The sequence below is a fragment of the Quercus robur genome, chromosome 7, assembly GCF_932294415.1.
Source record: "Quercus robur chromosome 7, dhQueRobu3.1, whole genome shotgun sequence".
Lineage (NCBI taxonomy): Eukaryota > Viridiplantae > Streptophyta > Magnoliopsida > Fagales > Fagaceae > Quercus > Quercus robur.
In genome coordinates this window covers 44,693,070-44,705,646 of record NC_065540.1, presented here as the reverse complement: position 1 = coordinate 44,705,646, position 12,577 = coordinate 44,693,070, and the positions used below count along the sequence as shown (strand labels likewise).

General features: G+C 34.2%; 1 protein-coding gene and 1 pseudogene across 1 annotated transcript; both read left to right on the top strand.

Moving 5' to 3' along the window:
- Positions 1-347: 347 nt before the first annotated feature.
- LOC126693595 (protein RETICULATA-RELATED 3, chloroplastic-like) lies at positions 348-1,681 on the top strand (annotated as a pseudogene).
- Positions 1,682-6,892: 5,211 nt separating this feature from the next.
- LOC126693594 (protein RETICULATA-RELATED 3, chloroplastic-like) lies at positions 6,893-8,286 on the top strand. Its single transcript, XM_050389624.1, has one exon. The coding sequence runs from the start codon at positions 6,948-6,950 to the stop codon at positions 8,055-8,057; it is 1,110 nt and encodes a 369-aa protein (XP_050245581.1). The 5' UTR covers positions 6,893-6,947; the 3' UTR covers positions 8,058-8,286.
- The last annotated feature ends 4,291 nt before the right edge of the window (positions 8,287-12,577 follow it).

Here is a 12,577-nt window from a genome sequence, read left to right as displayed (position 1 = left end):
TTTTTTTAAAAAGTATATATTTTCCAAGCTAATACCCATAATATATCCATCAAGAAGCAACTATAACAAATTCCCATTTTTAGGTGATTTTTTTCTTTTGGTTATTTTTATTTGCCCTTTACCCTATTTTACCTAACTAATTATTTATTTCATTTAAATAGAATTGGTATCTCATGTGCCAATATGAGGTCCATCTGCCTCTAAGAGGCAAGTTTCATGCACCTGGCTGCGCATGAGAGGTTTTTTCCGTCTAAATAATACAGTAAATAAAAGAAAGTACCTTTCCGACTTTCAGGTGTTTTCCTATAAAAGTGGTACTACGTTAGTAAAACTAAAACTAGTTTATAGAAATAAACAAAAGATGGCAAGCATGGCGGCCCAGCTTCAGATTCGTTACTCTAATAATCCCAGACAATATCGCTGCAACAACAACAACAACTTTAGCGATAATCGATTCAATGCTGCCCCACCTGCTTCAATTTCGTTTCCACATTCTTCATCGTTAGCATCTCTCAATTTTAATAATCATAAGCGTTCTCTAAATCTAATACTCAACAAGTTATTGCCTTTTGCCGGCGGAGCTGGAATCGGACGTGGCGGCGGTAACGGAGGAGGAGGAGGATATGGGAACGGTTCTGGTGATGATTCTTCATCGTCTAAGTCTTCTGGGGGATTTGGGATATTGGGTTTGTTTCTGAATGGATGGAGATCGAGAGTTGCAGAAGATCCACAATTTGCTTTCAAGGTTCTAATGGAAGAGTTGGTGGGTGTCACTGCTTGTGTTCTCGGAGACATGGCTTCTCGACCCAACTTTGGTCTCAACGAGCTCGATTTCGTGTTCTCAACTCTAGTCGTTGGATCCATACTAAACTTCACTCTTAAGTATCTATTGGCACCAACTTTGTCTTCTTCATCGCCTTCTTTGCCTGCCATTTTTGCTAGCTAGCTGTCCCCCCAGCCATATGTTTGAGCCTGGTGCTTATTCACTTCTCAATCGATGTGGGACTTTTGTGTACAAAGGAGCTGTTTTTGCAGCTGTTGGGTTTGCTGCTGGGCTTGTAGGGACTGTACTTTCAAATGGGTTGATCAGTATGAGGAAGAAAATGGATCCCAATTTTGAGACCCCCAATAAGGCTCTTCCAACTCTGTTGAATTCACTCACTTGGGCTCTTCACATGGGGATTAGTAGTAATTTCAGGTACCAGACTTTGAATGGGATCGAGTTCTTGTTGGCTAAAGGGTTGCCTCCATTGGCGTTTAAGTCCTCAGTGGTGGTTCTGAGATGCTTGAACAATGTCCTTGGCGGAATGTCCTTTGTGATATTGGCTAGGTTGACAGGATCTCAGAGCGTTGAGGAAGCTAAACCAGTTGCGGTGGAGGTGGGATTGGTTGCAGAGAAGGAGAAGTTGATTGATGGGGGTGAGAATTTGCAGAGCAATCAGTCGACTTACAAGTGAAAGTGTTAGTTTGGAGTTTCCATCTTCCATGTTTTTAGCTCTTTTTGTTAGTGATGTTTTTGCAATTTTCTTATATGTTTGGATCATGATCACGGTCAAAGTTTAGCTCATATGAAAGTCATAATACTACTTACTTCTAAGTGTTTTCATGGAGATGATACTTGGTAGCCCCAACTCAATGTGTTTTGCCTGGCTCTAATCGAATCAAAATGTTTTCTGTTTGAGATTTCTTGTTAATTTTGGGATTTTCTGTATGATATCTTAAAAATGGTGAGTTATTTTTTTGAAGGTGTATATACTTCTTGCCTTTTGATGCGTAGAAGTCAACCCAAAATTTTCAGGCCAAATATTTGTCGATGTTGATGATGATTAGAAAACAGTATAGTGCATGAACTTGTAAATTATTAATACTAGTCGCAGATTGAAACTTAAGGACATCCTTCTTGGTTTGGATAATTTCATGTGTATTAAGATGGGATATATGGCATGAATGGTTAGGATCATGTGTATATGAAGAATGAGAAGTGCAAGAGGATAAAAACCAAATAATCTTGAAAGAAAAGAGAGGAAAAGTCTTGAAATAATAAACCAAAGAAAACAAAGAGACATTATCTTTTAATTGGTGTTTAGTCTTGAAACAATGAATAAAAGGAAACAAAGAGTTATTATCTTTTAATTAGTGTCTCTTTAGTACAAAAAGAGTTAATATCTTTTAATTGGTGTCTATTCAATAAACAAATAGTCATTATCTTTTTAATGTGGGAGAATCCTCAAAAAGATTGAACTTCATACTCTCCCACATGAGACCTATGTTTTTATATATATTGGGTCTGTTTGTATTGAACTTATTGTTATTACTGAAACTGAAAATACTGTAGCAAAATTATTTTTAAATGTGTGAATAATATCGTGAGACACATTTTTAATATTTTTTAACCCGTGAACAGTGCCAAACAGTGTATGAACAGTGCTCAACAGTACTCTTGTCCCCCTAAAGCAGAAACGGTGTAGGAAAAAAAAAAAAAAAAAGTAAAACGCAAAACGTAGACTTGACTTTCAGCTGGATCCAAACCGGCACATTATTGATTGATTGATTGATGATTTGAAGAGAAACAATCAACTTAGAATAATACTAATTTTTTTTGAGAGAAAGGTGAAGAATAATATTAATTTAGGTCGATCATTAACAACACTTTCTTACTCATCCTTTTTTATTATCTCTCTATTTTTAAAACCGGCGATATATAGCATGATTTAAAGTTACGTTTTCAAGTTACACACGGTATATAACATGATTTTCCATTTTAAAATACCAAATTTTATTTAAAATTCAGTTTTTTTATATTATAATTTCGTCACAATATATATATTTTAAAAAAAAAATTCTAAGGGTTAATACCCTTAAGGAGCAACTATAGCAAATTCCCCATTTTTAGGTGATTTTTTTTTTTTGGGGTTATTTATCTCTATATATTAAGAAGATTCAAAAAGTTAGTTACTTCTACATCTATTGACTAAAATACCCCTAATACCTCATATTATCATTACACTTCAAAAAAAAGGGGACATATAAGAAAATTCAATAGCTAAATTCAAAAATAATTTTTTTAAAAAAATCCCACGTACAGCCCCACTACCAATCATTTATATATCCTTCTAGTAAATTTTTAGGGTTTTAATTTTAAATTGACAAAAATTAAAAACAATAAACCTCCACTAAATAGTAGATAAATACAAAGTTACTATTAAAAAAAAAAAAAATCCTACACGTTACTTTAAAAAAAAAAATCTCCCCACACGTTAGTTTTGATTTTGTTCAAAATTCAAAAAATTTCTTTTGGCAAAATTTATAGGAACAAAACACCTCACAATTACTTTTGTTAAGCCTGTGTTCTTTTTTTTTTTTTGATGGAAGCCTGTGTTCTCATCACATACAGTTTTAAAATCTCAGTAAAATTACTGTATGTGACTCCCTATTCATTTTCTTCAATACTAAAAAAAAAAAGAAAAAAGAAAAAAACGCACGCAGCAAAAAAAAACAAAAGGTGCTACTATGCATAAAAAGATGATTTTCCCATGGTTAACTCCTAAATCCTAATGAGTTTTGGTCAGAGTGTTTTTTTTTTTTTTTTTTTTTTTTTTTTTTTTTTAATTTTTAATTTTTATAACCTTTTTCTTTTCATTCTTTAATTGTTTTATTAGTTTCATATTAATTAGTAATTTAGTATTCACCAAATTTGATGATTTTAGTTTTATTGTTAATTAGCGGATGATTTTGTTGAAAGATGGCTCTCTTAGCTTGCACCATCAACAAGAATGAAAAAGAAAGTGGAAAGATACTCAGCAATATCATAAAATGAGGATTGAGAAATGTAGTAGCAACATGTAAATGAGAAACAAGTTTTGGATCATGGCGCATTGATAGTGTGAACTTAGTTTGTAAATGTAACTTTAGCAAATTTTACTGCTTTTGAGTTTGAGTTTTGGATCCTCAGTTATAGAAAGTTTGGCTTCAAAACACGCCTTCTATAGTAGGAGAATGTGAATACATATGCATTGAAATTTTAAAATATTATGACAAAATTTATGATATTTTACTTTGAAAAAAAATACGCATTTATTGTTTTTAAATTTTCCTCACAATCTTTTACAATGTTATGCAATGGTTCCTTTCAAGGGTTTGAAGATCGGAAAAATAATGAGATGAATGGATTGATTGGCTACCTTGAAAGCATGGTACAATTTGAACCTAACCAGCATATGTGATGCTTATGATTTTTATTTTTTGGTGATATTCACAATAATGTGCAAATCAGGAACAAGGTAAAAGGTTTGTGTAAGGACCAGATTTGGTTCCTTAGTCCAAAAGGTGGATGGATTTCGGCCTAAAAAGTCTAAAATATTGAATTTGTAGAGAATGGGTTAGAAAACTGAGTTTTAATTAATCAGACAAACATTAAAGTAGATTTGGATGACAAGTGAATGAAATTAGACAGGTTTATACTGAAGAAAATCATCCTTGGCACAATCCGAGGAGATCAGTTCTTATATATTTCTTTCAGGTTTGATTACAAAGTTAGTTCTTGATTGCTACAATGTTTCTTTCTTGATTTCTCGATCCCCTATTTTGATTGCTCCCCTTTCTTTTATACCCTTTTCCCTTTTCATCTCTACCCTCTACGTGCAAGTCAGATTGGTTGATCTTGATACTTGTTCCATCAGCCCCTTCCCAAAGTCTTTAGGTAGTAGTTGTAAGGCTGAAGGCTACTGTTCAGGTATCACCTCCACATTAATGTGGCTAGAGAGTTATATTTCTCAGCACAATCCGTGAAGATCAGTTCTTATATATTTCTTTCAGGTTTGATTACAAAATTAGTTCTTGATTGCTATAGTGTTTCTTTTTTGATTTCTCGATCCCCTATTTTGATTGCTCCCCTTTCTTTTATACCCTTTTCCCTTTTCATCTCTACCCTCTACGTGCAGGTCAAATTGGTTGATCTTGATACTTGTTCCATTAGCCCCTTCCCAAAGTCTTTAGGTAGTAGTTGTAAGGCTGAAGGCTACTGTTCAGGTATCACCTCCACATTAATGCGGCCAGAGAGTTATATTTCTCGGCATAATCCGTGAAGATCAGTTCTTATATATTTCTTTCAGGTTTGATTACAAAGTTAGTTCTTAATTGTTACAGTGTTTCTTTTTTAATTTCTTGATCCCCTATTTTGATTGCTCCCCCTTCTTTTATACCCTTTTTCCTTTTCATCTCTACTCTCCACGTGTAGGTTAGATTAGTTGATCTTGATATTTGTTTCATCAGCCCATTCCTAAAGTCTTTAGGTAGTAGTTGTAAGGCTGAAAGCTACTGTTCAGGTATTACCTCTACATTAATGCGGTCAGAGAGTTAGCTGCAGAGTATTTAATGCGGTGGTAGCAACTTTCTCCTTAGATATTTTAGGACTCCTCCTTGTCTGATGTCTTTGCAATGCTTATTCGCCCCAACAGAATTTCCTAGAACGTTACCCTGGTCGACAGACTACCTTTTCAGATCTTGACTTTGTCCAGTCGAGGATGCATTTATCCTCGGCCCACCCTCTTGAACCATTATGACCAAAACTAACCTCTTTATTGCTAACACAGTCTCTTCTAACAAAGATTTCTCCTCCTCGGACAAACCATCGTCCTTGGTTTGGGCCATAGGCCTAATATACAAATAGATAATGAACTCTTGGGCCCAATATCTCTACAGTTTGGATTAATCACAACTTAATTTTATTTTTAATTTTTTAAAGTTATTATAATATGTTCAATAATATCATTCATATTTATATATCATTATTTTATTTGTTGAATTAAAAATGTGCAGTATTTCTTAAAAATAAATTCATAGTAATGCATTTCTAACATTTCATTGCACTTCAAATTTGGATTAAATATTGCATTTCCAACATATCAATGTGCTTCAAATTTGTAGTATCTTTAAGATAGAATGATTATGAGAAGTTTGAATCTGAATTCAAATGAGTTGGTGTATTTGGCTAAATCTATATCCTAATATGATTGTTTTTTTTTTTTTTTTTTTTAAAGAATATCCAAATGTGATTTAATTGAACCTATTAAAAATAAGGAAATATGGGATGTGGATAGTAAAAGTGAAATACCGAACTGGTGAGGGTCATTTTGTTTTATTTTTGTTTTCTTCTTTCTAAATACTCTTATAATATTAAACAAAAAATTCACCATTGGCGTAAAATGGTGCTTATTTATATTCTAAGTTTAAGATTTCATTAATTTTGTTAAAAATTTTCAAAAAAAGTTAGAACTATATCCTAAGTTTTGATTTCATTAATTTTGTTAAAGAATTTTTAAAATGTTAGAAATAATCTCTAAATTAAAAGAGACTAGCCTCTGAACATGCGTGAGCATGCTCAGAGGCTTATTAAATTTTCTAGTCACAAAAAAAAAAAAAAAATTTGGGTAAAGTTTAATAATTTGTAATAATCCAAAGTAGTGGGTTGTTATAATGAAAAAAAAAAAATTTCAGTAAAGTTTAATAATTTGTAAGTCGATTGAAAAATGTAATAATCTAAAATTATAATGAATGCAAATTATTAAATTTTACCCAAAAAATAGAAAAGCGCGTGCTCAGAAGCTATTATTTTATTTGAGAAATATTATATCTACAATATTTTTATAATAAATCCTAAGTAGTGGGTTGTTATTGGTTGTTATGAGTGAGAAAAAAATAATTTAATTTTTAGATTTAAATTAAAATAAATAAAAACTTATCACCTATAATTTATTATGAAAATATTTTGTACGTATTAATCATCACTATATTTAACCTTTACCCTATTTTAGCTAACTAAATATTAATTTCGTCTGAATAATACAGTAAATAAAAGTGGTACTATGTTATTGACATCGTATATCGGACCCTTGATTCCTTAAAACCCTTTTGCTTTTTCGTTTTAGTTTTATAGAAATAAACAAAAGATGGCAAGCATGGCGGCTCAGCTTCAGATTCGTTACTCTAATAATCCCAGACAATATCGCTGCAACAACAACAACGTTAGCGATAGTCGAGTCGATGCTGCCCCACCTGCATCAATTTCGTTTCCACATTCTTCATCATCATCAGCATCTCTCAATTTTAATAATCAAAAGCGTTCTCTAAATCTAAAACCCAACAATTTATTGCCTTTTGCCGGCGGAGGCAGCGACGGCGGCGCTGGAATCGGACGTGGCGGCGGCAATGGAGGAGGAGGAGGAGGAGATGGGAGCGGTTCTGGTGATGATTCTTCATCGTCTAAGTCTTCTGGGGGATTTGGGATATTGGGTTTGTTTTTGAATGGGTGGAGATCGAGAGTTGCAGCAGATCCACAGTTTCCTTTCAAGGTTCTAATGGAAGAGTTGGTGGGTGTCACTGCTTGTGTTCTCGGAGACATGGCTTCTCGACCCAACTTTGGTCTCAACGAGCTCGATTTCGTGTTCTCAACTCTAGTCGTTGGATCCATACTAAACTTTACTCTTATGTATCTATTGGCACCAACTTTGTCTTCTTCATCGCCTTCTTTGCCTGCCATTTTTGCTAGCTGTCCCCCCAGCCATATGTTTGAGCCTGGTGCTTATTCACTTCTCAATCGATGTGGGACTTTTGTGTACAAAGGAGCTGTCTTTGCGGCTGTTGGGTTTGCTGCTGGGCTTGTAGGGACTGTACTTTCAAATGGGTTGATCAGTATGAGGAAGAAAATGGATCCCAATTTTGAGACCCCCAATAAGGCTCCTCCTACTCTGTTGAATTCACTCACTTGGGCTCTTCACATGGGGATTAGTAGTAATTTCAGGTACCAGACTTTGAATGGGATCGAGTTCTTGTTGGCTAAAGGGTTGCCTCCATTGGCGTTTAAGTCCTCAGTGGTGGTTCTGAGATGCTTGAACAATGTTCTTGGTGGAATGTCCTTTGTGATATTGGCTAGGTTGACAGGATCTCAGAGCGTTGAGGAAGCTAAACCGGTTGCAGTGGAGGTGGGTTTGGTTGCAGAGAAGGAGAAGTTGATTGATGGGGGTAAGGATTTGCAGAGCAATCAGTCGACTTACAAGTGAAAGTGTTAGTTTAGTTTGGAGTTTCCATCTTTCATGTTTTTAGCTCTTTTTGTTAGTGATGTTTTTGCAATTTTCTTATATGCTTGGATCATGATCACGGTCAAAGTTTAGCTCATATGAAAGTCATAATACTACTTACTTCTAAGTGTTTTCATGGAGATGATACTTGGTATCCCCAACTCAATGTGTTTCGCCTGGCTCTAATCGAATCAAAATGTTTTCTGTTTGAGACTTCTTGTTATTTTTGTGATTTCTGTATGATATCTTAAAAATGGTGAGTTATTTTTTTGACGCGTAGAAGTCAACCCAAAATTTTCAGGCCAAATATTTGTCGATGTTGATGATGATTAGAAAACAGTATAGTGCATGAACTTGTAAATTATTAATATATATAATTTCCTACAATCTGTATTGCTCTCTCTTTCTAGACGTTCAACCAACCATAAGTGTGTTACAAAAGAAAAACCGTTACCAAAGACTTGGGTTTTGGTCATTCTCCAACAATCTATATGTTGTGATCTCAATAGGACGCCAACAAATTTGAGAATCCAATGGTAAATGGAATCTGGCAGGGACAACTAGTTTCATAATGCAATCTGGGAGGGCCAACTAATTTCATGTTTGTGTATGAGTCAGTATGACATATATTAAAACCATCATTTCCAGAAGTATTGCTTCAGTTTTTATTTTTATTTTTTCTGTTTGTCGCTTTAGTTGTTACTAAAATTGTGGTATAATTCAGCAATTTCCATGATTGAATTTATTTAATCCCACTCGTTATCAATAGAATTAGGATACTTCCTGTAAGAAATATATCAAAGGGTTGTCATTGGGTTAATAATTCTACTGCAGAAATATGCACAAAGCTTCCCGTGAAAAATATATCATAGAGAATAGAATTTATGGTGGTGTGTTGTCAAAACAGAGGAGGAAGTAAAAAAAAACATATGCAGAGATGTTAAGAGGCAAAATGGAGGTTAGCAAGAAAATTTAAGGATCCCTCATCAACAAAGTCTTTTGTCTTAACTACCAATTGGAATTCTCCTAGAGTCAAAAGCTAGGTGGATTTGGGGTTGTATCAATTTGTCGTAGCTCATATGCTATATAGTGTTACCCCCTGCCTCCGGCAAACATAGACTCGGTTTATAGTGGTTCTATTGTGTTTCAATGAAATTCATCTTAATTTAAAAAATAAAATAAAAAACTGTGCTGAGGATTAGCATGGAACCAGACACAATCACCACCACAGAAAGTTGTTTGACAATCATAGAAAGTCATTATGAGAAATTAAAGTATAACAAATCAACAATGTCCATAGCCTTACATTCATCATATGGTAGCATCAATGGGGTACTTAATTTTCCAGGAGAAACATTTCGATTTCATACCTGCTCAATAAGATTGGCAGCTAATAGGAGAAAAAAGTTATTTATCGAAATCCATTTTAATTTTTTTTTCCTCTCTAAATGTGAAATATGTTTGAATCATAACGATGCCAAGTAAACGGACAATGAAAGGAAAACTTCAAATCTTATTTTATTTGTTCTTTCTATAAAAGAAGGGGAAAATAATGATATTATCTATGAGCACTATAGGAAACCTCTCATCTCCTGACATACTTTTGAGGAACATTTCCTTTATAACAGCCCCTTTGCACTGAATCTCTTCTGCAATTTTTTAGGGGTGCCGAGCATAAGTGTTAAGCTCAAATGTTGAAAGATGACCATGCTAACCACAAACATGGGCACCTAATAATTACACATAAGCATGAGCTGCAACAATATCAACTCATCTGTCAGCCTCTGGTGAAGAGTTGCAGTAAGGTGTGTGCAAGCAAACCAACTTAGTGAATGTTAAACACATAGCAGCAAACACCACTCCCACTGCAACTCCGTAACTGCCTTTTTGTGTCTCCAACCTTACCTCTTGATAATTCTTCCAAAGCTTGGGAGTAATCCCCCATTAGCAAACACCATCACATGGTCTAGACCTGTGTAGTCAATTCCCGCGAGTATGGATCCAATTGCGGATAAAGGACCTGTAAACCCAATTAGGGCAGCAGCTGCAAGGGGCCCATGCCAGCGACCAGCGGTCAGTAGCCCCAAATATGCAGCTGGCCACAGCTGCAACAGAAGGGAACCCATGTAGAGAGACAAGAAGGACCATGAGAGCTTTTGATGTAGCCACTTGGAAATCCCTCAGCCAAAGCATGAAAGGCAACTGCTGCACATGACATGAATGACTGAAATGTGTGAACATTAACCGGGAAAGTAGTTACCGTAGGCAAGTTATTCACTGAAGCTCTTTTGCGACCTGCAAGCTTCAAGACACTAGAACCTGTAGCTTGGACGAATGCAGCTCCCATTGCAAGCAGTAATGCAAGAGGAATAAATCCAATTTTGAAGAGAAAAGTAGCTGTGATGGTCACCAAGTACTAAGGACAAAGGCAATGCCAAAAGCTACACCCATTAGAAAAGCATGCTCAAGATGGAAAGCAAGGGCAAATGCAACAAGAATAATTCCACCGAGAAATGGCCCAAGACCAAAAAGCATCCTCTGAGCTGAAATGCAGAGAAATTTAAATTAGTCAAAAAGAAAAAAAAGGAAATGCAACCAAAGTTGCTTTAAAGATGTTTTCCTTCTTATATGGCATTTAAAAAAAAAATTTATTTATTTGTTTTTTTATATTGGTTCAAAATCCTAATGCTATAACCCTACCCTCCCCTCCTTGGACCCCAAGCACTTATGTGCCTGGGAGGTACCAATCCTTCTTATATGGCATTATCAATATAGTATTTCCATTGTATCAACATGAATTAGATTCAGTCATACTAAAAAAATTATATGACTTCACTTGAGCCACAAGAATCCAGACTTAAGTTCACTGCAAAGGTTAAACAATGTCATATCAAAATGATCTGTCTGTGAATCAAAACTAACATGCAGCCAACTGAACTTTTGGTAAGGGCTCATGGTCGAAAAACTGAACTAGAAGAAATAATTTCCAAAGCTTAAGGAAGATTAAGCCCCCAAAATTTAGGCTCAGATCAAGAAATTGCAAATCATCTTTAAACAAATGAATGAAATGATATATAGGAGGGCAAAGCACAACAATAGTGGGCAAGAAACAGGTAACATAATAATTTCGCCATACAAACTACGAAGACATAGTAGAGGCTTGGAGAACAAGCGGTTGACAATTGATTTGGAAGCTTCAAGAAGTACTAGAGACTTGTATTTTATTAGTTTATTTTCATGTGCATGTACTAGCTTGTAGTAGTGCTACGATTTTATTTTCTTGAGGCTGTACTGGCTTGTAATACTTCTATGATTACTATGATATGTTGTATATGATAAATTGTCGATCAGTTTTTACACCCCTTGAATACTTAGCAAGTCTGTTCTAGCTGCAATCCAGTTTTAAAAAAGGATTTTGATTAGTTTGGGAAAATTAATAGACAAGCCTAAGCCTAACAAGTCCAAATTAATATCATAATCACATTAAGTTAAAATTCTAAGCTCACATTAACATCTGGTGCTTTATCTACACATACTAAGTTACTAACCATTAACTGCACTAGACCAAAACGATGATCCTGAACTGCTTCAATTATTTCAATGTCAAATGTAACACATTCACTTGTCTAGTTTCTCAACCCGAGATTGTCACATTGATAAGAAACTATGATAGCATCCTTAATTTTTTTTTCCCATGAGCTACCGAGCCAAGGCCATGCTTTATCTGTTTATTTATGTTGATAAGTAATAGATTTTATTTTAGTAACAGTTAAAAGAATGTTGGTAACTGCAAGAGAATTAGAAGATTTTTCTGTTACTGCTTATCTGGTTTGGAAGCAACGAAATTGTCTTGTCTTTGAAGGATATATCCAAAAATTAAAAAATAAAATAAAAGCAGGGTTTAATTTGTGTCCCATTTAAAGTATAGCGTACAAAGTGAAAATTTATTGTTTTTCAGCTTGTTGAAAAGTACTAAATAAAAAAAATAATGATGATAAATAGTACATGAAATCCGCTGTAGCACATTGGCAATTCTTGATATGATGATTATAGAATCCAGGTTCAAATCCTGGCAGCGGATAATTTTTGTTGTTTTAGGCTCCCTCTAATATGCATATTTTGGATTATATTATTTTACAAAGAAACCATTTTTGTAGTTTCTCAAAAAAAAAAAAAAAAAAAACCATTTTTGTTGTATTTTTAGTGAGCCTATTGGGCCCACTCTTTTTAGATAATATTCTCAAAAATAAAAAAATAAAAAAAAGAAACCATTTTTGTTGTATTTTTAGTGAGCCTATTGGGCCCACTCTTTTTAGATAATATTCATATTTTGGATTATATTATTTTACAAATCAATTTTTATTAGGAAAAAAATCATTGTTTAATTTTTATTCCATTTAAAGTATGAAAATTGCTACATTTACAATATTTTCGCAACACTTTTGCAATAAATTACTAGAATTTGAATTAGAACCAATAAAGCAATAACAACACTTTTGGTG

Excerpts from the sequence above, each read along its gene's own strand:
- LOC126693594 (XM_050389624.1), top strand. The coding sequence starts at position 6,948 with ATGGCAAGCATGGCGGCTCAGCTTCAGATTCGTTACTCTAATAATCCC.